This window comes from Cydia amplana, chromosome 3 (genome assembly GCF_948474715.1).
Source record: "Cydia amplana chromosome 3, ilCydAmpl1.1, whole genome shotgun sequence".
In the NCBI taxonomy this organism is placed as follows: domain Eukaryota; kingdom Metazoa; phylum Arthropoda; class Insecta; order Lepidoptera; family Tortricidae; genus Cydia; species Cydia amplana.
In genome coordinates, this window is record NC_086071.1 from 7,644,458 (window position 1) to 7,671,784 (window position 27,327).

At 41.2% G+C, this 27,327-nt stretch overlaps 2 protein-coding genes across 2 annotated transcripts; one reads left to right on the forward strand and one right to left on the reverse strand.

The window, feature by feature from the left end:
• Positions 1–87: 87 nt before the first annotated feature.
• LOC134662667 (sorting nexin-25-like) lies at positions 88–23,369 on the reverse strand. The gene is made up of 20 exons (XM_063518939.1): positions 22,918–23,369; positions 22,428–22,735; positions 22,022–22,194; positions 21,428–21,614; positions 20,484–20,727; positions 17,462–17,671; positions 14,197–14,371; positions 10,132–10,292; positions 9,081–9,254; positions 7,120–7,257; positions 5,932–6,072; positions 5,582–5,712; positions 4,862–5,004; positions 3,729–3,879; positions 2,889–3,019; positions 1,003–1,197; positions 685–833; positions 503–649; positions 321–467; positions 88–285 (listed from the first exon to the last, which is right to left on the reverse strand). The coding sequence occupies exons 1-20, from the start codon at positions 23,146–23,148 to the stop codon at positions 88–90; spliced, it is 3,534 nt and encodes a 1,177-aa protein (XP_063375009.1). The 5' UTR covers positions 23,149–23,369.
• Positions 23,370–25,832: 2,463 nt separating this feature from the next.
• Positions 25,833–27,308, forward strand: LOC134662473 (pyridine nucleotide-disulfide oxidoreductase domain-containing protein 1). The gene has a single exon (XM_063518705.1). The coding sequence runs from the start codon at positions 25,859–25,861 to the stop codon at positions 27,293–27,295; it is 1,437 nt and encodes a 478-aa protein (XP_063374775.1). The 5' UTR covers positions 25,833–25,858; the 3' UTR covers positions 27,296–27,308.
• The last annotated feature ends 19 nt before the right edge of the window (positions 27,309–27,327 follow it).

Consider the following 27,327-nt stretch of genomic DNA (forward strand, 5'->3'; position numbering starts at 1 on the left):
ACAGCTTGTGCGCGCCGCGCGCGGCCGCCTGCTCGACCACCAGCGACGACAGCGCGTCCACCACCGCCTCGCTCAGCTGCTCCAGCGCTAGCGTGCGCGTGTGCTCTGCGCCGGACAAGCATCCATGACAGTACTCACGTATGCGAGCTGTTTGTTGTGCGTGGTGTTCTGCAGCGTGTGGAACAGCTTGTGCGCGCCGCGCGCGGCCGCCTGCTCGCCCACCAGCGACGACAGCGCGTCCACCACCGCCTCGCTCAGCTGCTCCAGCGCTAGCGTGCGCGTGTGCTCTGCGCCGGACAAGCATCCATGACAGTACTCACGTATGCGAGCTGTTTGTTGTGCGTGGTGTTCTGCAGCGTGTGGAACAGCTTGTGCGCGCCGCGCGCGGCCGCCTGCTCGACCACCAGCGACGACAGCGCGTCCACCACCGCCTCGCTCAGCTGCTCCAGCGCTAGCGTGCGCGTGTGCTCTGCGCCGGACAAGCATCCATGACAGTACTCACGTATGCGAGCTGTTTGTTGTGCGTGGTGTTCTGCAGCGTGTGGAACAGCTTGTGCGCGCCGCGCGCGGCCGCCTGCTCGACCACCAGCGACGACAGCGCGTCCACCACCGCCTCGCTCAGCTGCTCCAGCGCTAGCGTGCGCGTGTGCTCTGCGCCGGACAAGCATCCATGACAGTACTCACGTATGCGAGCTGTTTGTTGTGCGTGGTGTTCTGCAGCGTGTGGAACAGCTTGTGCGCGCCGCGCGCGGCCGCCTGCTCGCCCACCAGCGACGACAGCGCGTCCACCACCGCCTCGCTCAGCTGCTCCAGCGCTAGCGTGCGTGTGTGCTCTGCGCCGGACAAGCATCCATGACAGTACTCACGTAGGTGAGCTGCTTGTTGTGCGTGGTGTTCTGCAGCGTGTGGAACAGCTTGTGCGCGCCGCGCGCGGCCGCCTGCTCGCCCACCAGCGACGACAGCGCGTCCACCACCGCCTCGCTCAGCTGCTCCAGCGCTAGCGTGCGCGTGTGCTCTGCGCCGGACAAGCATCCATGACAGTACTCACGTAGGTGAGCTGCTTGTTGTGCGTGGTGTTCTGCAGCGTGTGGAACAGCTTGTGCGCGCCGCGCGCGGCCGCCTGCTCGCCCACCAGCGACGACAGCGCGTCCACCACCGCCTCGCTCAGCTGCTCCAGCGCTAGCGTGCGTGTGTGCTCTGCGCCGGACAAGCATCCATGAAGGGCATTACACATTCATTGCCGCCCGGCCAAATAAGTGTAAGGCCTGAGTGGACGCTCGAGTTGGGCGTGCAGCGGGGCGGGGCGTGCGGCGTGCATGTTAAACAAATGCAAACGTATAGGAGCGGCCTTAGTGCACGCTGCTCAAATTACTCCTGACCCCGACGCCACGCTGCACGCCCCGCCGAACGCTCCGCTTCGAGCGTCTACTCAGGCCTTACACTTAGTGTAAGGCCTTAGTGGACGCTCGAGTTGGGCGTGCAGCGGGGCGGGGCGTGCGGCGTGCATGTTAAACAAATGCAAACGTATAGGAGCGGCCTTAGTGCACGCTGCTCAAATTACTCCCGACCCCGACGCCACGCCCCGCCGAACGCTCCGCTTCGAGCGTCTACTCAGACCTTACACTAAGACATCCGCGCCAGGCCACAAAAATTTCGTCATATCATCGTAATACCACGATCCCGACCATCGGGTCGTTCGACTTGGGAACGAAATCATGTAATACCCGATAGTCGGGTTTTCGGCACTGAATGTGTTAAGAGGATATTGAACGACTACTCCTCCATACAAACGTAGTCCCCGTTTTCCTCTCTGGATCAATATCCACAACACAATAACCTTAACACTTTTGACATTACCTACCGAAAACATTTTTACACAATGATAGAGTCTGTTCGGAAAGAGAAGAGTCGTGGAATGTATCGGGCCCCATACATTCCACGACTCTTCTCTTTCCGCACAGAATATATTGGTAATAACTCTGGTATGTATTAATACATCAAATTGTGTAAATAATATTTTCGATATTGTCAATATCCAGTGAAGAACTCTTAAGAGCAAATTTTCAAAAAGTAAAAACATCATCATTATTGTACTGTTTTAGTGGACAGTAAGTTATCACTGTAATGTTTTTTACCTTTTAAAAACACGTATTGTCTATGAAAAATCAATGCGAATAGCTAATTAACGAAATCGCATCTACACGACTCGGTATAGATATCATTTCAAGGTAAGGTCAACCGAGGCAAATGCGTCTCTTGTGGTAAATGCGTCATTTGAAGATATCTTCGAATCGCAACATATTATAACTATTTTAGCCGTCTGCATTAAAAGTTCAGTGACCACACTTCAAACAGAGAGGGTTGCAATAGTTCTAAAATGTTCCGTTTAGAAGAAATCTTTAAAAGACGTAAATGCGTCTCTCAAGTGACGCATTTACATCGGTTGACCTTACAGGATAAGGACCTTAAATGTCTTGTTACGAGGCTACAAATCCTACAATAAGGTAAACATTTCCGAGCATATTATAGAAACTCCTACTACGAACGTACCTCTACTAGAATTTTGACTGGACACTGCAAGTTGAACAAACACATGTTCCGAATAGGGAAAAAACAAGATGCGACATGCAGGTTCTGTCAGGAGTCAGAGGAGACTGCTATGCACATTCTCTGTTCCTGCGGACCACTAATGTCCAAGAGAAGTACCTACCTAGGGCGACACATACTGGAACCCTATGAGGTACAGGGCATTACGGCCCAAAGAATCTGGAGCTTCCTGGATTCAACGGGCATCAGTAGTGAACTTTAAAGGGCTGTCACAATAGATCATAGCTTGGTCGAAGCGACACTCAAAGGCCCACAAAACCCCAATAATAATATTAACGTACCTCGGTCGCGCATATTCCTGTTGGCTGGCTCGCTTAGCACTCCGCCCGGCCACCACGACTTGAGAACGACGCTAATGTAGTAATGCAGCATTTGCTCGGAGAACAGCCACATTACCGTCTCCTTTATTTGCCTGAAACCGAAGCTCGTTAACACTGCGATTGTCAAGTGTTGAAAAGTTCGTTGTTATCATAGACTAGGAATCCTCTAGAAACAGATTTCATGAAACCGATGCTGCTAAAAATACTGGGGTGCGGGGGACGAGGTGAGCGAGTCCCGTGCCGTGATTGGTCCGTTCAAAGACACGGACGTCACACAAAGACACTTTGACTCGAGAATGGAGTAAAACTACCGTATATTTGTGACAGAGGGGGTAGCGCTCAGTCTGAGGATGTCTTGTCTGTGGTTGTTATTGACTGTACTCGTAGATAGGACGTTTCATCGCTGTTTGGTGGAAAAACATTTTTTATATGAGTATGTTCAGTTACAGCATGAAAACTACAGACAGATTCGTTTTGTTGAAAGAAAAGGGGATATATTTCACGAAAATCGTAGCTGCATTTAATGTATTTAAGACGGAATTCCGATAAACGATTAGATATATATCATTTTCAAGTAAATAATAGATCAAATGACATAGGGTCGAGACGGACTGCAACACGACTGCAACTTGTATGGGAACTACACGCCGACGTTGCAGATGGCGTGCAGTCGTCTGTACCGGCCCTTGACAGGTAGTTTTCATTCAATATTGAATTAAAATTAGTAAAAATGCAAAGTTTTTGAAATCATTATAACGGCGTCTTTAAGCTCTCACTAATTATTTACTAAAAGCAACGTACCTATTAATAGTTCTCCCATAAGTGATTTGTACGAAGGTGACTAGAGTTTTTCTGAGCCATCGGAATACACCTCTCATATCAAACACTTCGCTCAGTAGCGCGTACAAAGGCTCGGCTATACTGTCGCGCTCTTCGCCCAATGGACCGGTACCTGAAAAAGTTATCTACATTATGTCTGTTGAATTTTTAGGCCCTTCGACAACTTCAGCGCCACGGAGCGGGTTAAAGAAAAATAGTATGAGTAGGTGAGCGTTTTCCAAAAAAAGTGTACATTTCATTCATGTCTTCAAAATATTGACTTCTTGGGCTCATTTTACTCAGAATCATTTGTACATTCACGCCTCATACATGAAAAAATGTGTCCCAAAATTTTGTATGAAAAAAAAATTTTCCAGTGCGTCACGTTCATACAAATAAAAAAAAATTCATACAAGAATGTGACGATCTGGAAAGGAATTTTTTGGACACATTTTTTTATGTATGAGGCGTGAATGTACAAATGATTCTGAGTAAAATGAGCCCAAGAAGTCAATATTTTGAAGACATGAATGAAATGTACACTTTTTTTGGAAAACACTCAGGTAACGCTAACTGGCGGCTCAACTTACACACCCTTGGAGGATATAATCAAACGGAGACGCCATGTCTATAATTTTCTGTACAAAACAGTCTGCCGATTTTTGCGGGGGAGGGGAACGTCAAATGTATGCGTAACGTAAAAATAGCCATGTCAGATAAACGTCAGTCCATACATTGTGTATGACCGTTGGCCGCCTATTTTCGACAGAGGGGAAAGCCTGTTAATGGCTACTCCGTTTAGTTGTATCCTCTAAGTACACACCTGTACATACGAGTACATATATGTAGGTATATCGCAATTCTATCTATGATATTACCAAGGCTCGGAAAACGCCGGTGATTTTGAAAACAAATCATAATTTAGGATCTATTTACGAGTCGAAAATGTTCGTTTACGGTCTACGGATATCATTGGGGCATATTGAATCGTTGACACTGGTATAAAGAAGTCTGTGTTGTACGGAACAGGGTAATGTTTTCGACATGTTTTATCCGAGCCTTGGATATTACGTACGTCACCATTAAAAATAACCGTGTATGCGTAGAAATCATACCTCGCATCGCATTAGCCATGTTCTTACTCGCCGGGTCCGTGCCATTTCCGTCCAGATAAAGCGATATCTCATCATCATCTGCCGACAAATGCGTGAACGCCTCGCGATCTGTCGATGATCTATTCGTTGCTTCGCTGCTTGTACTATAATAAGAAGATTAATAATGTCTTACGAAAACATTTTTTTAATCACACTTAGTTATGGAATCTTTAAAAGCCCAAACATGAGAGGTTTTATGTTCATACTATGAACTGTCATTTCAGTCTACCGAATAAAAAAATAGACTTTACCTAACGAAGAGTTCAACTATCCAACTTTTGGCTCCACCATCATATCAGCCTGATGATACCATGTTATTATATTGTCATTTTACGCATGCAAAGTTTCAAATCGATAAGTGGAGTCCAGACGAGACAATTTTTCGACAATCTCATGAAATTGTCCGATCGAATCAGACCGTGCGGACGCAAACGTCAATTTGATTCCCCGTTCAAATCAGCAGGTGCGGACACAAAAATGCAAATTGGTGATTAAATTTGTGTACGTGTGGACGCTAGATGAGATTGGCGCCAATTATTTTCCTGATCAAATCGGCCGATTTGCCCAGCTCGTCTGGACTCTGTATTAGATGTGCGTTAAAATCTACTTCCAAGAACGTGATATATGTTAATTACATAATTACCTTACGGAGTACATAATTCGCTTTATTACGTGACGTACCTTTTAAATAAAGTAGAAAATGAGAATTTGTTCTTTTTTGGATTGCCTCCCTGTCTCATATATTCGCTGGTTGCGTTGAGGAATGTATATAAAGGTTCACTTTGGTTCAGTCTGTCGTCTTCTAAAACAAACTGTAGATAATAACTTATTAGAGGTGGCAGAAGAAAATAAGTTCTTATGAGTTTTAAAGATCCTTATTCAAAAAATATTGAAATTTCAGAAAAGCACAGAAAATTATGCTATACATAGAGCCCGCGCAATTCTTAAGGTTGGCGACTTAAATCATGTTGAAGTACTTCCCTAGAATAACATGTTATATTAAATAGTCTGATTAACCTGCAAATACTTACTTCTAAATACTTTTGAATGAGGTTCTTCGCTTTATCTAAGGAATTTCTATCATTTTTACCAAACAGAAACTTAAAAGAATTCGAAGGTAGTTCCAAATTTTTCAACTCGGAACACATAGGCCTCAATTTTCGATGTAGATCCTAAAAAAAAACTTTGAATAATACTACGTAAACTGTGAATAAATGAACACTAATCTTTTTCCAAATAGACATATCTATTTTATCTAACAATATACTTAATTATTACTGAGTGGATACTGGATCAACTATTTCTTGATACTTGTAGTCAGAGTTACATCTAGGCGGCGTCTAACTTTACTAGTACCCAACATGCATTTTTACTGAGTATGTGTATTATCGTCCACACTGTCAACTGCTTATTTTTTGTATTTTCTTTGACCACCACGACTTTGTTACAAAACACATAGTAAACCTTATTAGACTGTTTTAAGGTTAATTTTATATTGTAACCTTTGTATTCTTGTTCAATTCCTCCATGATTTTACTAACATTGTATTAAATAGTAATTTGTTTAACATAGGGGCAAAGTTGTTATTTAACCCCGTGCTAATATTGATACCCGAGCAAGCTACTGATCCTAAAATTGAACAGCGTTATAAGGGTTTAAAGGCACGAGGGTTAAACAAAAATTGCTTCCAAGTTAAACACAACATATTTCACTACACCAATGCGAGGAAAATACTAAATGTTAAGCATTACAAATCAAATTCAAATGAACGTTATAGTTTGTCAAACCAAATTGTCAGTAAATAAGAACAAAAAAACTATAGGTACTCATCCTTTTCTTTTGGGCACTAGTACTAGTGTAAGTCAAATAATCATACTAATGATTCTCTCTGTCTATGTTTGAAATGAGACAGTCCTTTGACAAACTATATTAAATGTTTGTACCAGCCAACATAATAAGGAAACAACTCAAAATTTACATAAGATTACTTTGCCTTTCTTGTGGATAAAATGCAACTTTCTCATCAGTTTTTGCCAAACTTGTGTCTTGTGTTAGAGTTTTTACGAGCTGGGGCCCGTTTCTCAAAAGCTTGTAACTTGTAATACAAGTGGAAGTCCCATTCTAACAAAAGCTGTCAAAAAGTGACATCCGCTTGTATTACAAGTTACAAGCTTTTGAGAAACGGGTCCCTGGTGTAGTAAAAACTAATATACTGTTACCTGGAAATCGTTCAGGGTTCTCAATATAACCCAGCCCGTAGAGATTTGTTCTGGCCTTTCCTCTTCGCTTGAGGTAGTTTCCTGTTCGGCCATGTGTACTACTATCACGAACTGCGGGGGTTTGTTTTCGTCCAATATCTATAAATAACGAAGTTAAGTATGTTAAATCGGTTTAAATGGAATAACAATACTATTACAAAAGACAAGCGTCTTTTGATCTACAAACCCTCAAATACTCCATAACTGTGTTCGGAATGTTAATTATATGTAGGCTTTCGTACAGGTGAAGCGTAATTCTGGTGTGTGTATGAAGGAATTGTGCAATAAGGGGGTGTGGCCAGAATTGTTAAAGAAATTCAATAGAAACTCGATGCGCGACGCGCAGAGGGCTTTTATGACTCGGAGTTTAATAGCAAAGTTTAATATTAAAAAAATAAAGCTACCTGTACAATATAGGTACAAAAGCATTTTTACCCAAGCTGAATCGCAGACGCTTCGCGCTCAGTTAACAATCAACCGCCTAGCCTAGTCGGTAGTGACCCTGCCTACGAACTACGAAGCAGGAGGTCCCGGTTCGAATCCTGGGAAGAGAACTTGTATGTGTGTTTATCACATATAGTTGTTCCCTGAATAGGGTATTATACCAACTGACAGTTCTAAAAAAGTAACTGATTTGACTAGTAGGAAAACACATCTGTAACCGAGGTGTCGAACTCGTCCGTCTCGATTTTATATATATCGTCGTTTAGGACCCATAACCCTCGGGCTATGAGTCCTAAACGACTTAGTCGATTTGTGTAAGATTGTCCAATAAATAAGGAACTGACCTCAGCACTCTGCACCGTGGCCCGCCACGTGCCCAGATGCTCGGCCCAGGTGTCGGTGCGCGCCAGGTGCGCCTCGAGCCGCAGCTGCTGCTCCGCCAGCCGCTCCACCTCGCCCTCCAGCATGGCCAGCGCGCGCGACTCGGGCTTCAGCGAGGCGCGGAGAGCCGCCAGTGCCTGGAATATACTGACCTCAGCACTCTGCACCGTGGCCCGCCACGTGCCCAGGTGCTCGGCCCAGGTGTCGGTGCGCGCCAGGTGCGCCTCGAGCCGCAGCTGCTGCTCCGCCAGCCGCTCCACCTCGCCCTCCAGCATGGCCAGCGCGCGCGACTCGGGCTTCAGCGAGGCGCGGAGAGCCGCCAGTGCCTGGAATATACTGACCTCAGCACTCTGCACCGTGGCCCGCCACGTGCCCAGGTGCTCGGCCCAGGTGTCGGTGCGCGCCAGGTGCGCCTCGAGCCGCAGCTGCTGCTCCGCCAGCCGCTCCACCTCGCCCTCCAGCATGGCCAGCGCGCGCGACTCGGGCTTCAGCGAGGCGCGGAGAGCCGCCAGTGCCTGGAATATACTGACCTCAGCACTCTGCACCGTGGCCCGCCACGTGCCCAGGTGCTCGGCCCAGGTGTCGGTGCGCGCCAGGTGCGCCTCGAGCCGCAGCTGCTGCTCCGCCAGCCGCTCCACCTCGCCCTCCAGCATGGCCAGCGCGCGCGACTCGGGCTTCAGCGAGGCGCGGAGAGCCGCCAGTGCCTGGAATATACTGACCTCAGCACTCTGCACCGTGGCCCGCCACGTGCCCAGGTGCTCGGCCCAGGTGTCGGTGCGCGCCAGGTGCGCCTCGAGCCGCAGCTGCTGCTCCGCCAGCCGCTCCACCTCGCCCTCCAGCATGGCCAGCGCGCGCGACTCGGGCTTCAGCGAGGCGCGGAGAGCCGCCAGTGCCTGGAATATACTGACCTCAGCACTCTGCACCGTGGCCCGCCACGTGCCCAGGTGCTCGGCCCAGGTGTCGGTGCGCGCCAGGTGCGCCTCGAGCCGCAGCTGCTGCTCCGCCAGCCGCTCCACCTCGCCCTCCAGCATGGCCAGCGCGCGCGACTCGGGCTTCAGCGAGGCGCGGAGAGCCGCCAGTGCCTGGAATATACTGACCTCAGCACTCTGCACCGTGGCCCGCCACGTGCCCAGGTGCTCGGCCCAGGTGTCGGTGCGCGCCAGGTGCGCCTCGAGCCGCAGCTGCTGCTCCGCCAGCCGCTCCACCTCGCCCTCCAGCATGGCCAGCGCGCGCGACTCTGGCTTCAATGACGCACGGAGAGCCGCCAGTGCCTGGAATGGACATGGAATATTATGAGGCGCCACTCCCACGATAAGTCACAATCTAAGGGTCTACCGCAAATAAGAGAGTCGAAATTTTGTTATCTAACCTCTCTATCATTCTTTCATATTCGAGCGATAAAGAGGAAGATAGCCGAGTTTCGATTTGGCGTGTCCCGGGTAGACCCTTTGTGAACAAACCGCCTTGATGTATCAATGTCATATTTTATTGTCTGTGAAAACTTGTCAAAAAACAGTTTAAGGTACAGTGTGTATAAGTTACTCTATGGTATACTTAAGTCGCAGGTGCTGCACTCTGGCCGCAAAACATTGCAGTAATACTTCCGAACAAATTCTTGTACAAATTTACACAGGACCATCAAATAAATTGGAGGATAAAATAAATTAGATAAACGTTTACTCGGCAAAGATTCATGGATTGTATGAGATATGTAAGTCTAAGAAAAAATCGTGGCCTCAAGTTTAAAAGCTGCTGAACACGGCACCATATGTTGCCTGAATTGTCAAAAGTCAACTTGTGACAGCCCGAGTTACCGTTACGATCGTACAGCGCCATCAACATTAGCTGTCAAGTTCAAACCTACTTGTTTAGACTTTACACATCTAATACAACCAACGAAACTTCGTTTTAACCTCATAAGGTCCAAAGTCCTATAACTCCTATACCTATAGTACCTATTTTAGTTCGATGTAATTTAAAGTATTTAAACCATGTTCAATTGGAAGAGTCGCTTTTGCTTTGTTTTGTTCAATTTTCGTATAACGCAAATTCAACTCTATTTCCCACAGTTTAGGTTCAAATTTCAATTTTGGATGTTTCGTTTGTATGCCTAGCGGTCAAAGGGTAGTGTTTACACTAAGTATAAACCTGGGTTTTGTTGTTGTGTCTCTCCTGCAGTTGGTCGAGCTTTCGCCTCGCGTACGTGGAGTGCTCGGTGAGGTGCAGCCCGCCCGCGACGCTCTCCGCGGACGACACGGACTCGTTGGACAACTGCCGGTCTTCTATTGGAGACCTTTCCGCGATTATTTCTAAAACGAACGACAATATAAAAAATAAAATAAAATAAAATTAATTTATTCCAAGCTACAAGGCTCATAATGGTCTAAGAGCTAGCCACGTAAATAGGTATGCAATTTATAGAGCAACGAAACCCCTCTAGTTATTATGCCATACTATCATTATTAATGAATCCGGGCGCCTGGCAGCTGTCTAGCGGTGGGTGCGGGAGTGGTTGGGCAACAAAGGGGTTGTAAAATCAATCGAAGGTGTGCAATTTATAGAGCTCTGATTTTGGTGTGATATGTATTTAATTCAAATATATAAATGCCAGGCGTTTTAATTGGGGGAAAAGTAGTGCCAGGTGACTTACAAGATTTCGCGAAAAAGTACCAAAATAGGTTTGCATATATAGAGCAACGAAATCTTTCTAGTTAGTGTGCCATACTATCATTATTAATTAATCCGGGCGCCTGGCAGCTGTTTAGCGGTGGGTGTGGGAGTGGATAGGCAACAAAGTGGTTGTAAAATCAATTGAAGGTGTGCAATTTATAGAGCTCTGATTTTGGTGTGCAATAATAGCTAATTATGTATTTAATTCAAATATAAAAATGCCAAGCGTTTTAATTAAAGTAGTGCCAGGTGACTTACAAAATTTCGCGAAAAAGTACCAAAATAGGTTTGCATATATAGAGCAACGAAATCTTTCTAGTTAGTGTGCCATACTATCATTATTTATTAATCGGGGCGCCTGGCAGCTGTTTAGCGGTGGGTGTGGGAGTGGATGGGCAACAAAGGGGTTGTAAAATATGATGATAGTATGGCACACTAACTAGAAAGATTTCGTTGCTCTATAAATTGCAAACCTATTTTGGTACTTTTTCGCGAATCTTGTACGTCACCTGGCACTACTTTTCCCCCAATTAAAACGCCTGGCATTGTTATATTTGAATATAATACATAATTAGCTATTTTATCACACCAAACTCAGAGCTCTATAAATTGCATACCTTCAATTGATTTTACAACCCCTTTGTTGCCCATCCACTCCCACACCCACCGCTAAACAGCTGCCAGGCGCCCCGATTAATAAATAATGATAGTATGGCACACTAACTAGAAAGATTTCGTTGCTCTATATATGCAAACCTATTTTGGTACTTTTTCGCGAAATATTATAAGTCACCTGGCACTACTTTTCCCCCAATTAAAACGCCTGGCATTTTTATATTTGAATTAAATACATAATAAGCTATTATATCACACCAAAATCAGAGCTCTATAAATTGCACACCTTCGATTGATTTTACAACCCCTTTGTTGCCCAACCACTCCCGCACCCACCGCTAGACAGCTGCCAGGCGCCCGGATTAATTAATAATGATAGTATGGCATAATAACTAGAGGGGTTTCGTTGCTCTATAAATTGCATACCTATTTACGTGGCTAGCTCTCCGGCTATAATCAGTTGAAAACAGTTGTCTTATTGCTGCGGGGCATTTCATATGAAGCGGACAGGAAAAAAAAAGTGAGGTTCCCGAATTTGTTTATATTTGGTTTAGTTCTTCTTCTAGTAGGTATAAAACCGGACGCCAAATATTTTTTATATATGACGTTTATTTTAAAAATTATGAGCTTTTCAAAAATTACCGTAATTGAAATTCCGATTTTTTTAAACTCGAATATCGAATAATTTAAATATATAACTTATTATTAAACCAAGCGTTTTGTATAGAATTTTTAATGATCTTTTCAGCGAAGAAATCAATTTTAAAAAATAAATAAAAAATACTGGTTAAAACCGGAAGTAAACTTTTCGAAACCATTTTTCGAAAACTTTGACCAGTTTTTTTTTATTTTTTTTTATCTCAAAATATAGCCCTAAGTATGTACAAAATACACTAGAAGTTGCAGAATGGGATCTCCATTGGTTAAGACAATAGGTCAATAAATGTACATACATGTCGCCCTGAGTGCGACGTACCGTACTGGTATACATGTCGCAGGGAAATGATCAAAACAGAGATTTGAACAAATCTCTAAGGGATATGATCAAATCACGCAGGATGTTAAAATGGCGAATCCATATCATCGTTTCCCTAGAAAAAATCAGTCATTTGACCAAATAAGTGACTCTGTTTAGTGAAAAGACAAAATCGGCCAATAAACGCGAAACGCTTTTTCATTTCACTAGATTTGTTTAGGAATTTGACAAAATCCCTAACCACGACAGTAAGTTGACGATTAGTAAGTTGTATGTTTGAAATTATGATGCCGACAGATGTACCGATTTGGTACGGATAATTTTAAATACCTATTTAAAACAATCCCCGGTACATTACTTCCATCTAATGAACCTCTGTCTACCTTAGGGACGTCCATCAACACGCTTGATTTGATTAGCAACTCTTTAAATTTGTGCAGAGAAGTCTCTTTCATTTTTTAAGCCGATATTTTCAAAAATTTTCACTTAATCTAGTCAGAGCTTTGATCAAATCGCTTAACTGTAGAGTAAACTGTTGTATTCTGTACTTGCTTTCGTCATTTCACTAAACCGCCGTTCAGAGATTTAATCAAATCACCATATACCATCTTCCAGTTGAGACTTTCTCATTTCACTAAACTTGTTTAGCGAAATGATAAAACTAGTTGACTTTTTAAGTTCGTTTCGTCAACTTACTGTCGTGGTTAGGGATTTTGTCAAATTCCTAAACAAATCTAGTGAAATGAAAAAGCGTTTCGCGTTTATTGGCCGATTTTGTCTTTTCACTAAACAGAGTCACTTATTTGGTCAAATGACTGAATTTTTCTAGGGAAACGATGATATGGATTCGCCATTTTAACATCCTGCGTGATTTGATCATATCCCTTAGAGATTTGTTCAAATCTCTGTTTTGATCATTTCCCTGCGACATGTATACCAGTACGGTACGTCGCACTCAGGGCGACATGTATGTACATTTATTGACCTATTGTCTTAACCAATGGAGATCCCATTCTACAACTTCTAGTGTATTTTGTACATACTTAGGGCTATATTTTGAGATAAAAATAAATAAAAAAAAACTGGTCAAAGTTTTCGAAAAATAGTTTCGAAAAGTTTACTTCCGGTTTTAACCATTATTTTTTATTTATTTTTCAAAATTGATTTCTTCGCTGAAAAGATCATTAAAAATTATATACAAAACGCTTGGTTTAATAATAAGTTATATATTTAAATTATTCGATATTCGAGTTTTAAAAAATCGGAATTTCAATTACGGTAATTTTTGAAAAGCTCATAATTTTTAAAATAAACGTCATATATAAAAAATATTTGGCGTCCGGTTTTATACCTACTAGAAGAAGAACTAAACCAAATACAAGCAAATTCGGGAACCTCACTTTTTTTTTCCTGTCCGCTTCATATGAAATGCCCCGCATCACAAGGTATGTACATATGTCATTCCAAAATAGAAATGAGTCCGGGAGAGTTGCTTGCGACGGTTCTTCTCGGGGCTGTTGTGTAGGGTACCGAGTGGTCGTTTTCAGAAGAATAGAATATAGACTTTCACATCTACTTTCGCTTTAAAAAAAACAAATGAGGATCGCCGCACAAACACATTAAATGCGCGTTTTCTGCATTCTCTGCAGTTCAAAATAGTAGTAGGTACCGTATTATTAGATTATGGCTACGAATGATCTGTGGCCAAATATTAAGGGATGCACTCCGAATTTGACTTGCCCTGACAGCTTTAGACGCGATAAAATAAAATATAAAAAAAAACATTGAAAGTAGTATTTCTAAATAAATTATATTTTCACTTCTCATGCTCGTAAACTTCAACTTTAAGTCGTGCGTAGACGACATAAAGTTGCTTATTAAATGTTCTAGAGCATAAAGTAAAACCATCTATTACGACCCTTATTAACTTAGCAATAAAGTCCAAAATATACCTTTATTAGCTTCCTCGTTCGCCAGCTCGATCATAAGTGCTTTGTACTCCTCACTCAGCATAAACGACGAGTAGTACTTCTGCTGTATCGTGTCCACTACGGTTTCTTGCACTTCGTAAAACACTTCCGGCCCTTTATCCCCGAGTAGGAATGCCTCCATTCGCTTTCTCGTGTCCTGTCATGACGATTTCATAAAAAAAACCTTAAGTTTTATTACCCTTTTTTAGTATTTACAAAGTATATTTTTTTTGCAATAGAAGCAATTAAGATGTATTGTCAGCGGCAGTCAAAAGTTACGGCTCGCCTAATAATAAATGGTCATCGACGTCACCGTAGACAATAGACGATTGCAAATTTTCTGAAGGAATTTCAGATTCCAAAACAAAATACAGATGGGTTTGTACACATACACTATGGGTTTTAACTATGTGATACTCGTACCTATACTACTGAACATACTGGTGGAATTGCTCCTTTAATAACCAACTAGAAAATTATAGAAATTATAGAATTATAGAATCATAGCTCAAAAATTACCAGACGGGTATTCTACCATTTCTGCTGCGAGCGTGTGTAAACGGCATGGTTTGACAACGCCAAATATTTTTATGCTACGCAAGAGGTTTGATGTACAGAATAGTAGGTAACATTCAAAACCGGGGGCGAAGTATATTTATGGAGAAGAGATGATTAGATACCTGTCACTGTAGTATCTGGCCCGTTTTTCGACGCCATGTTTGTACTGCATGAGAGCTTAGTTTATATTTTAATCCATATATAGTCAGGTGACAAGCAAATGTCACAAATTACTATAAAATATTTTTTCTACTCCCGTACCTTTATTTCTCATTTAAAAGGTCGTACACACACCTTTAAACCCCTATGTTATAGTTGTCAAGACAAGTCTTTAGTCTATTCCCCAAAAAAGTATTTGTGCATACACGCAGTATCTTTTTGGTACTTTTACGATACTTCGTGTAATCACCACTTAAAAAATATTGTATGAAATACATTGTTGCCAACCTAATTTTAATTGTCATCTCTGACAGATGAGTACTAAGTGCATTGCTGCCAATTTACAAAATATTCATTAGGTTCTATAGTAGAAACAATAAAATTGCTTCAGAAGTCATAAACGCGCATGTCCCACCCGTAATATAGCAAGATCCATAGACTACAAACACCGCTTAGCGTTGCTTGTTAGTCTCCATAGGCTACTGTGGCCAAAATCGAGAAAAAAACTGTCCAAAATTGTAATTTAACTAAAAGCAAGTACCAGGGCCTCATGAGTTACAAGAAGGTATGAAGGTACCTATCGCGATACCTTCATATTCGTACGCGACCCGGCCACCGCGCCCCACGGCCGGTTGGTCAGCGACACCTTGTAACTCATGAGGCCCTGGTACTTGCTCTTAGTTAAATTACAATATCGCGGCTGCACGCGTGTATACTCTAGGTTTGTTTACCTACATATATGTCCTTATATGATTCCACTTGTTTAAATTATTATATTTAATGCATGAAAAATATTTGCTAAATTTACAAATTTTATTCAAAATACTTGGTCGTAGAAAAAGTATTGTATGCAACGTTGTTTAACTGAGTCAAAAAATACTCGTGGCGTCTTTATTAACAATTTTCGGCTTCGCCTCAAATTGTTACTCACGCCACTCGCCTTTTTTGACCCCTCTTAAACAACGGTTGCATAAAATACTATAAACAAAAATCAACCTTCTTTTCGTACTAATATGGTTAACTATGGCTATGAACTTGTGGTGGTACTTAGTGATTTTTAGGGTTCCGTACCCAAAGGGTAAAAACGGGACCCTATTACTAAGACTCCGCTGTCCGTCCGTTCGTCCGTCCGTCCGTCTGTCACCAGGCTGTATCTCACGAACCGTGATAGCTAGACAGTGGAAATTTTCACAGATGATGTATTTCTGTTGCCGCTATAACAACAAATACTAAAAACAGAATAAAATAAAGATTTAACCCTTAAATGCATAGTGATGCATTTATACACACAACATAAACATCAAATGTTATGCATTATTAAACAAATTCTATTTGTTCTTGTATATTATTTCAATAGTAAAACTAATAAATTTTCCGAATTATTACATAAATTTACGCAGTATTTTAATTCATAAAAATTACATTTGTTTATAGACGAAATGTCGGAAAATTTGGAAAAACCTGGAAGTTGATGATTTTTAGTATGTGATTTTGGGCAGATTTTTCGGGGTTTGTAATTATTTTATATTTACAAACTTTATCATAGGAACATCATAAATAGTGTACCTTTCTGATGGCAGTTAAGATTTTTCCTATACCCTTTACAAATACCTTTATATTTCCAAAAATATGATTTAGCCTATGCAACTTTTAACACTGATTTCGCAGTGAAAATCGATGATATAATTTTTTTTACTATTTTTCCTAGAAACGGCAAACAATTATGTGATACATATATTAATTTCGGCCAAAAAGAAAAAATCATGCATTTAAGGGTTAAGTGGAGCTCCCATACAACAAACGTGATTTTTGACCGAAGTTAAGCAAAGTCGGGCGGGGTCAGTACTTGGATGGGTGACCTTTTTTTTTGCTTGTTTTGCTCTATTTTTTGTTGATGGTGCGGAACCCTCCGTGCGCGAGTCCCGACTCGCACTTGGCCGGTTTTTTTGCTTGTCACCTGACGATATATTCCGTCGCTGTCCTTTACCTTGTCGACCTTGATCTCGGCCGTGGGCGACCTGATGTACGTGTAGAAGATCTCTGCGCCGAGCTGGTGCCAGCTGCTGCGCGGGCTGTGCCGCAGCTCCTCCACGCCCATCCAGAACCCGACCAGGCCTTGCGAGCACATCGTCTCCAGTATCTCCACATCCTTCTCGACTGTCCTTTACCTTGTCGACCTTGATCTCCGCCGTGGGCGACCTGATGTACGTGTAGAAGATCTCTGCGCCGAGCTGGTGCCAGCTGCTGCGCGGGCTGTGCCGCAGCTCCTCCACGCCCATCCAGAACCCGACCAGGCCTTGCGAGCACATCGTCTCCAGTGTCTCCACATCCTTCTCGACTGTCCTTTACCTTGTCGACCTTGATCTCCGCCGTGGGCGACCTGATGTACGTGTAGAAGATCTCTGCGCCGAGCTGGTGCCAGCTGCTGCGCGGGCTGTGCCGCAGCTCCTCCACGCCCATCCAGAACCCGACCAGGCCTTGCGAGCACATCGTCTCCAGTGTCTCCACATCCTTCTCGACTGTCCTTTACCTTATCGACCTTGATCTCGGCCGTGGGCGACCTGATGTACGTGTAGAAGATCTCTGCGCCGAGCTGGTGCCAGCTGCTGCGCGGGCTGTGCCGCAACTCCTCCACGCCCATCCAGAACCCGACCAGGCCTTGCGAGCACATCGTCTCCAGAAACATTGACAGGTAGCGGCGGCCGGTCACGCTTTCTAACACTTTGTGGAGGGGTAGACACTGAAATTATGTCACATTATGTAAGTCCAGATCTAAAAGCATGATAATAATACCAAGTCTGAAGGTCTTTTAATAGGAGTAGCAGAGAAAACGCTAGTTTGTGCTTGTCATAGCCTCACTTTTCATTTTTGCCTACTACTAAAGCGTCCTTAGTGCCACGTCAAAACTGAAGGTATCAGCGTAATTCGTCCCATTCGTTTTTCGTTCATTTCTTATGTCCGTCTCATTCTGTGTTCGTCACTCATTCTTTATTCGTCTCGATCGCTATATGTCCCTATCGTCTTAAGTACAATTATGTAACCTGTCTCTTTCTTAACAAGTCTTTTTCGTTTTTCGTCACGGTCTTCCTAGGACTATGTCTTTGTTTGTGTCTCTCTTTTTTGGTATCATTCGCACTTTATCTTTAGTCACTTTCGTTATTCGTCTCACTCTTTTTTTGTCTTTAATGGTAACTCGTTCCGTTCTTTTTTGGGCACGTTCGCTAATCGTCCCGTACTAGTAGGTCTTAGTTATATTAATTAATTATATTAAGTACGCAGATTGTATAAATAGAGTCATACCTCCTTAGCATTTCTAAGCAAATGAACTGTCAGAATTCAAAGTGTTATTTTAAATGTCAGACTACTACGAAATTACATGAAATTATGACGATCACTCGGTCAATAAGATATAATTTAAAAAAAATAAGATTGACGGAAAAAGATAGTTACAAATAGTGACCGAGACGCAAAACGAATGTAACGAACTTAGAATTAGACTGAAAATGAATGAGACTAGAGTCTGTGCGGAAAGAGAAGAGTCGTGGCAGAAACGGGAACTAACATTTTCAATTTTATATGGCAATCAAACCTATGACACCTATCTTGTAAAAAGTAAACAAACTTCTGTCATTGTATATTTTTATTAACAAAAACCGCAAGTTTTATGTATAATATATTTTCAAAACACGATAAAACCGTATATAAAGCCACAAAGAAAATTATATTTAACATTGTTCGGTTTTGTCAGCGGGAAGAATCGGCTAAAAGCCGACTATCGACTTACAAAAATTCGCGGAACGTGTTTCCGCTATTCACGGGTATTGATGTTGTATTTAATATTCAATAATTACCTATTTAATAAGCCGCCTAAGTAACTTGTCTCCGGTACATAATCAGTAAGTATATTCATTGAAAATATATTCATTTTTATAAATATGCAGGTCATTCATGATTTTTAAAATAACTGGCAAATAGTCTTGATACTTGCCATTTTATGCATATTTATATGTAATTTTTTTTTCGGGATTGAGTAAAAGTATCTACGGTATCTCGAATAAAAGACCGAAGCTAGCTCAAACATAAGTGACATTTTAATTCAGACTTCGATTACAAAGAATAAAACGTTTTGTAATAAAATATTTCTTTATTTGTAAGTTCGTTTACTAGGTTCTGTTAGTTACGAAAGTTTGTGGTTACGAAATTATATTTCATATTTAGCAGTGATTGACTTTTCGGCGAAGTAAAATATCGTGAGATGAGAGAACCGGACATACCCCAATAAGGCCTACCTACCTACTTATGCTCTATTTTTATATCCCAGATAGTAAAATTACAGTTCTATTGCCTAATTTCTACCCGACCCGATCTACCCGGTTTTGTATTAAAATAACTGTTTGACTGCACAGATTAGGCAGTACATAAATGAGACTCTATCTTGTTTGGTACTAAAATGACAGTTGTATTGGGCAGATTCTTAACTAGTTTTAGCAGTTTTGTCAATCGCACTGTCACTTTTTAGTATCAGAGACATAAAAACAAGATTGTGTATTAAAACGAAAACTAGTGCCTGCGCTAAATTAAAGGATTGAGTTGACGAGCCGACACAACCACAAGGCTCCGTTTAGAAAGCTGTGGCAAAAAACCGGAACAAAAGGGATTCAAGTATCATGACCTCTAGTGTCGTACTATAATCACGTGACCAGTGTTGTCAGCATAGCAAAAACCATAAAATAGCACTGGCGCGCCCTCAAATCCCACGACTCTTCTCTTTCCGCACAGACTCTAATCACGAATGTGAGTAATAACGAATGCATGAAAAAAAATGAGACGAATAAGTGAATGAGACAAAAATCGAAAGGGAATAAGAAAGAATGAGTCCTAGGAAGACCGTGACGAAAAACGAAAAAGACTTGTTAAGAAAGAGACAGGTTACATAATTGTACTTAAGACGATAGGGACATATAGCGATCGAGACGAATAAAGAATGAGTGACGAACACAGAATGAGATGGACATAAGAAATTAACGAAAAACGAATGGGACGAATTACGCTGATACCAAACTGAAGTAGTATTGTTGTTCTCTACCAAAGCTTTGCGGGGGAACAAAAAACCCCGTACTACGTAGGTTGATTTTGGTATGTTGTCATTGCGTATATTCTGTCCCTAACGAGCGCACGCTTGTAGCAATATGTTCTAGGTAACCTACTTGCTTTTAAGTCCAGGTGGACTGATTAAATACTTTGACGGGTAAATTTTAAGCAAATCCCCACCCACACACCCACCCACGCCCACAATAGGCCGGCAACGCACTTACAACCCATTTGGTGTTGCGGGTATCCATGGGCGGCGGTAATCGCTCACCATCAAGTAATCCGTCTGCTCGTTTGCCTCTTATATCATAAAAAACACAGTAAGCTTAATAAGGCGTGTGCTGTTGGTATAAGTAATAACAATTCAGGAGAATGACTAACATTACACCACAAATAAACTAGAAAACCATATGTTTCTTTCCACATAAGCCGCACATGTACTTAAATCTTTACTTTCTCACCTTGTTATCAGACTCATTTACCGCAGGGAAGGCCCCGTCCCAGCCCAAGCTCTTGAGATGCTCCTCGCACTCAAGTTTAGCTATACTGAGCTGCGTGATGTATCTCTCAAGTTTCTTGGCGTCTGCCATCTGCTGCCGGCTTACGTTCTGCTGACCTGCTTTCTCTGCGTCCACGTCCACGCCTTTAGCTCTTTTCATGTTTTGGAGGGTGGTTGCTTGCATTATTTGAGTAACTATGTCGTATCTACAAGAAATTTAGTTGTAAGTTAAAATTGAAAACATGCTTGTTTCAATGTGCCTAACGTTCAGTCGCCTGCCGGTCTAGCATGAGTTGCGTTCTCGCACGCGATATGCAGTCGCGCAACTTCAAGTATGGACTCGCTCGCGAGAACGCAACTCATACTAGACCGCCACTGCAATAATATCTTGCACGACAAAGCGCATCAAAATATATACCGCGTTCTCATGTCGCTACAAATGAGATTGTGTCAGATTGTTTAGCGGCCTTATTTATACAATGATGTGCTAGAGATGTAGTACTCCAAGACATATTACCCTTCAAGTGGGTGACTAAAGCTTTAAAACCGTGATTGTTTTATCTGCTAAGGTGTCCAAAAATATCTAACCATGCACTCTAACACCTTGACAATAATACTAAGTATAAATACTAAGAAAAATTCGTGCCTCAAGTTTTAGAGCTAAACTTGATGTCGAAATAACGCCTCGTACATTATGCTGTAGTTCTGGTTGTTAAGTCAAATTTACCACAAAACAGGGCCTACTATACGGCGCCAACTAGTTTGGCTGTCTTACATAGTAGGAAGTAATTTTTTTCTTTTTAATTTACACCTCTTACACAATCGGTTACTATTTACCTTGACCAATTTCTTAACATAATTATCTAGTACATAATGAAACAGTGATTATTACAAATGCTTACTAACCGTAACCGCTTCAGCTGGTCGACGTTATCACAACTGCTTATTAGTCGTATGTAGTCCTCAAATGTTTTAGCGTATTCATGAGTCCGGACATGCATGGCGTTCACTTCCTTTTGAGCTTCGAGGTATTGGATGATCTTTTGGTTTATGACGTCGGGCTCTGTGACCAAATCTATGGCTGGTTGGAACACTGAAAGATGAAATATTCAAACAAATAGGGATAAAATCAATTTTCTTAACCAAACTGGCCATTGTAAAACTAGGCTGCAGTAAGACAATAATAAGTATAAGACTTTACACGTCAAAATGCATGAAGTCGTTTGGGATGTAGGACTTACATGGGTAAATCAACTTTTTAGTGTGACTCATTGCCATGATAACCATGTCCACCTACATAAGTAGGTACATATAGTCATATATAAATAAAAACGTATGATATATGCGGAAGACGTAGGTGCCTTCACACACACGCAAGCTTGGTGAGTTAACCAATTCTTGGGAACATTTTAGTGGGAGACACTTGATTAGTTGCCTGTGGTAAAAACGTACAGTCAGCAATAAAAGCTTGTACCAAAAGTTATATTTACTTTGGTTTACCTTTGCAAGCCAGCACTTCTCTCATGAAGTGAGATACCGGAGACAAGGAGTAGCATCTCGGCATGAGGAACATGATGATCAGCTCACTGGTCTGGCGGAGGTAGTGTAGCTCAGTCTCGCAGGACATCAAGTGAGGTGCTAGAGCAAATACTGGTGCCTGGTTTAGCTCCAACCTGTTTTTAGGAGCAAATTGTTAATTATGACTACCTACATACTTATATTTGGATATTTATGAATGCCATTGTTTGTTTTGTTTGCTTAAAATAAATGTAATTAGTCATACACCAAAGTTATACAGCAGAAATGGCTCAGCAATAACTATGAATAAAAAAACCCAAAATAATAAAATGTAAACACTGAAATCTTTCATTTATTTATTTAGTGTGTCAGGTAATTAGATACTTACGCACAGCTCTGGGCAATCCTGATACGCTCAAAATGTTGAGTAATTTTCAAGACCATATCATTGGCCAATAGCTTTTCAGCATCCACCCGCAACAGTCTCTCGTGTAGATTTTTAATTGCTCCCCATATGTGTTCCTTGAATTTGTCCACCACAGGCTCCGGTCTATAGGCAAACTCTATAAGCCAGCGAGTAACAAAGTCTCTAAGGACATAGTCAATCAGTTGCTGTAACTGGCTGTCAACCGTTCGGCCAAAGATGACTGGTAGGTGGCTCTTTTTAACAGCATGCGGCCAGGTGGTTAGGTCATCCTGGTGAGGTAATGTAAGTTTTTAAATTAAAAATATGTATATAAAAATAAAAGTAAAAAATAAACGCGTCACATCTATCTGGATAAATTTTTGATAGTCTATTTCTGAACATAGGTATGCAAAATAAAAAAAATACATTCATTAGGTAATTATATTTTGAATAGAAGTAGGTACCATCATACCTTCAAAGTTGTCTCCAATTGCCTCAACTCTTTTTCTACTTTATCCATCAAAAATATCGAAGGCTGGTGAGGCGAAGACAGAGAGATGTGACCCCATAACGCCAGCGCAAACACCAAAACTACCAGAAAAATAGTCAACACTAAAAGGTAAAGTGGACTCCAAATTATTGGAAAGTACCATGCCGACATTAACCACAAGGGCACTGAACTCATCACTACCCACGTCCACATTATAACTTGTTTTTAGTCACAGTAAAGATATATTATTATGTTTTACAGAACCAATCAATAAGTTTAAGTTACTCATAATAAGAATTACATAGCACTACTTAATAACACGTATAGAACAAGATATAAAACCAGTTAATTTTTTTGGTTAAACAGGAGTAAATTCAAGCACTTTTTCCGACTATTTTATTCGTTATTTCTATTTCCTAATTTGTAACTCGAATGAAGAGAATTGATAAATAAATATATGCTGTCAGTTTGTCACAGCGACGAAAACACCTAAAAGAAAATAAAGCCATTTCAGAGACACTCCAATCAAAAAGTACAGTTTAATTTTAAACCTTATGCAAACCGGAAAAAGTATATTATTATATTTATTATGTTTGGACACGGACACCTTAAATGGACGAGTTTGGGACGAGACGGTGCATCGATAAAGGGCTTAATGGCTCCTCTACACGATGGGCCAACGCCGGCCACTCCAAGGGACGCATTTATGCGTTAGAGGGAGCAAGTGATATTGCTATCTCATTCTACCGCATGGCTGCGTCCCTTAGAGTGGCCGGCGTTGGCCCATCGTGTAGAGGAGCCATAATAGACCTTGCAACAAATCCTCAGAACAAAATGGATACGACTTTTTATACTGAGGCAGCCACGAGGCAGCCTATGGTTTAAGCCTAGTCAGAAGGACCAATTAAAAAAAAACAATGTCAATTGTTTTGTCAATGTCTTTGTCACTGTCAGTAGTGTCAGTCAACTTGTGAAATGTTAAGTGCAGTGTGCAACTGTCAGCGTTGCCAGATGGTCACAAAAGTCACATTTTTCGTGACTTTTCACCTGCTCGTGTGACATGCGCGTGACTTTTGATTTTGAGGCAATTTTTGTGACTTTTTAAGATAGTCGATTTTTGGACAAGTTTATTTTTGCAATTCGTATTATTTAGGAACTCTCCCAAGTTTACTAAGCTCTTTAAATTTGACACTTGCACTGACCGTTGACGTTACAACAACAATCATGTTTATTATCATAGTCATGGCAAAATGAGACTTGTTACCTTGACGTGACGGTGTTATATAGTTTGATAGTAGTAGTTTTTTTTAGTGTAATGATTCATTTCTTTTAGTCTGTATCTATACTACTCATTGTACTGCATCAGTCATTTTGAGATTTTTGAGCGCTCTAAAACCATTAATTTTATCCGGGGGTAAATTGTTTACGCATATACTTTTTTATTTTCTTTTGATTAAAGATTCGCAAACAGGGAAATCGACTCCACACTGTAAACTTTTAAAACTTTTTTCGCACTGACTGACTGTGACTCGTATCATCTTAGTAGTTTGTGGACTGATGTGACTGGGTTAAGGTTGGTAGATTAAGGCGTGCCCAGACGAAGACAATCCCCCCCCCCCCACTCTGACCAAACTATCCGATCAAACCAGGACGCGTGGACGCAAACACCAATTTGGCCAGTTTCATCAATTTTAATTTTATGGTGATATTTTCTTGACTGCATATTTCTTATAGGTTTTTCTGTCATCTATAGGTAAATAACTATTTTATGTATTGTTTTCAAAATTTTAGTTCCAATAGTTTCGGAGATAAGGGGGGGGGGGGATGGTAATTTTTTGCCTATTTTCTTGAATAACTGCTAAACTATTTATCCTAAAATTATATTAAAAAAAATATTTGAGATTCTTACAATGAGCTCTTTCATTTGATATGTAACACAATATAGTTTGAAAAACTTTATTTTTTAATTTTCTCATTTACGCCAAAAGTGGTCTCCATATTTAAAAGTCATTTATTTACGTTACACGTCCATTTTTGGGTGACAAATTTACATGTGTGCCAAATTTCAACTTAATTGGTCCAGTAGTTTCGGAGAAAATAGGCTATGACAGACGGACGGACAGACAGACAGACGGACAGACAGACAGACGCACGAGTGATCCTATTAGGGTTCCGTTTTTTCCTTTTGAGGTACGGAACCCTAAAAATGCCCCTAACCGCGAAAACTAGCGTCACAAATTGGTATTCTTGCGTCCGCAGCCGCACCCCATTGTATCGGTAGTATCGGTCATAATCGGCGAGCCAAATTGGCGTTTGCGTCCGCACGTCTCGACCCAATCGGACAATTCAATCAGACCGGCGAAAAGTTGTCCTCGTCTGGACTGAAATGGCTTGACAGACTATAGTATAGGCCACTATAGTCTGTCAAGCCATTTCAGTAAGTAGAAAAAAGCGTCAAATTTAAAAAATGTAGGCGCGACGGGTCTATCTTCCCATAGAAAATTTTAATTTCGCGCCCTCTTCTACTGACAAAGTTATTTGACTGACTTTATAATAACTTATTATCGTAATTTTTTTTTTCGTTTTCAACAAGAAAAAAATCAAGAAAAAAAAAGGAATTTACAATTCATGAAATCGATCACAAATAGCATTAAGTATAAAGAAAAATCATATAAGGTTAGTCGATTTTTTTGTGAAAAATATTTGTTTCTGATTTTTTTCTAACTAAATCGATTTACCAAATCATACTATAAAAATGTGACTTAAGGAGCAAAAACGTGACTTTTAGGGAAACGAAACGTAACTTATGACTCCAGAGCCCTGGCAACACTGGCAACTGTGAAGTTGTTGACTTGTTGTTGCACTTGTTGCCGCCTGGTCGGCCTAGTTAATATGCTTTTGTAGAAATAGAATATTCATTGTTATGGCTGCTAAACAAATCAATTTAAATACCACTTATTTGGTAATAGGTGGTGGCATTGCTGGCGTAACATGTGTAGAGAGTTTGGCTATACTGCATCCCGAGGAAACCTTGGTGTTGATCACAGCATCTTCACTGGTCAAAAATGTGAGCAACGTCAGTTTTTTTGCGAAAACTGTAGTCAAGTTTGATGTAAACGAAACTGAAGCAAGTTCGCTGCAAAGAATACACCCTAACTTGAACATAGTTTATGATGCATTACAAAGTGTAGACACGAGAAATAAATTAGTGACAACATCAAAAGGAGTGGTTATTCAATATGATGTAATATGTATATGTACAGGAGGCATACCGAAGCTCATCTCGGACTCAAATAAATCTAAAAGGGTGCTCGGAATTAGAGACACTGAGTCTGTTCAAGAGTTCCAAGAAAAACTGAAAACAGGTCGAAAAATGATTATTGTTGGTAATGGAGGCATTGCATCAGAAATTGTCCATGCAACTAGAGGAATCCAAAAAGTTTGGGTGATAAGAGATGACTATATATCTTCCACATTCATTGATCCTGGTGCTGCTGAATTTTTCCAAAACACTTTCCGGAGCAAAACCTCTGAAGCTGATCCACCTAAACATATTATATCAAGAAGGCATGTGTTCTCCGAGGAAGACACTCTTGTTGCTTTGAATAAAGACCTGAAATCGGCTGCTCTTGGACCAGATTGGTTTAGAAAACTTGAGGGTATAAGAAATGAAGTTGGGGAGCAAGAATTAGAAATAATTTATAAAACTGAAATTGAATGTGTTAATGAAATTCAGGACAAAGAATACCCACTACAAGTTAAGCTGACTAATGGCAGAACAGTATTTTGTGACTTTGTTATTTCAGCAACAGGGGTGGAGCCCGCTGTTAACTTTTCATGGGACCAGGAACCCGAGAAGGGATCTGATGGTGGATTAGTTGTTAATGAGTACCAAGAAACATCCATTAGAGATATATTTGCCGCTGGTGATGTAGCTCATGCTGCATGGAGACATGCCCCACACTGGTTTCAGCTCAGACTCTGGACCCAAGCAAGACAGATGGCAGCAATGGCTGCTAAGTCAATGCATGCCCGCACTACAAACCAAGAAGTCTTACAAGATTTTTGTTTTGAATTGTTCACACATTGTACATCTCTTTTTGGGTACAGAGTGGTATTACTTGGAAAATATAATGGACAAGGATTGGGGACTGATTATGAAATTCTGTTAAGAACAACTCCATGTGTTGAATATGTAAAATTTGTGCTTCAAAATGGTAGACTTCAAGGAGCAATTTTAATAGGGGAGACAGATTTGGAAGAAATGTGTGAAAATCTTATACTTGACCAAATAGATTTGTCTCCATTTGGAGATGATATTTTAAATCCTGATATAGATATTGATGACTATTTTGATTAAAAATATTGAAAAAGTGTTTTTATATTCTTATT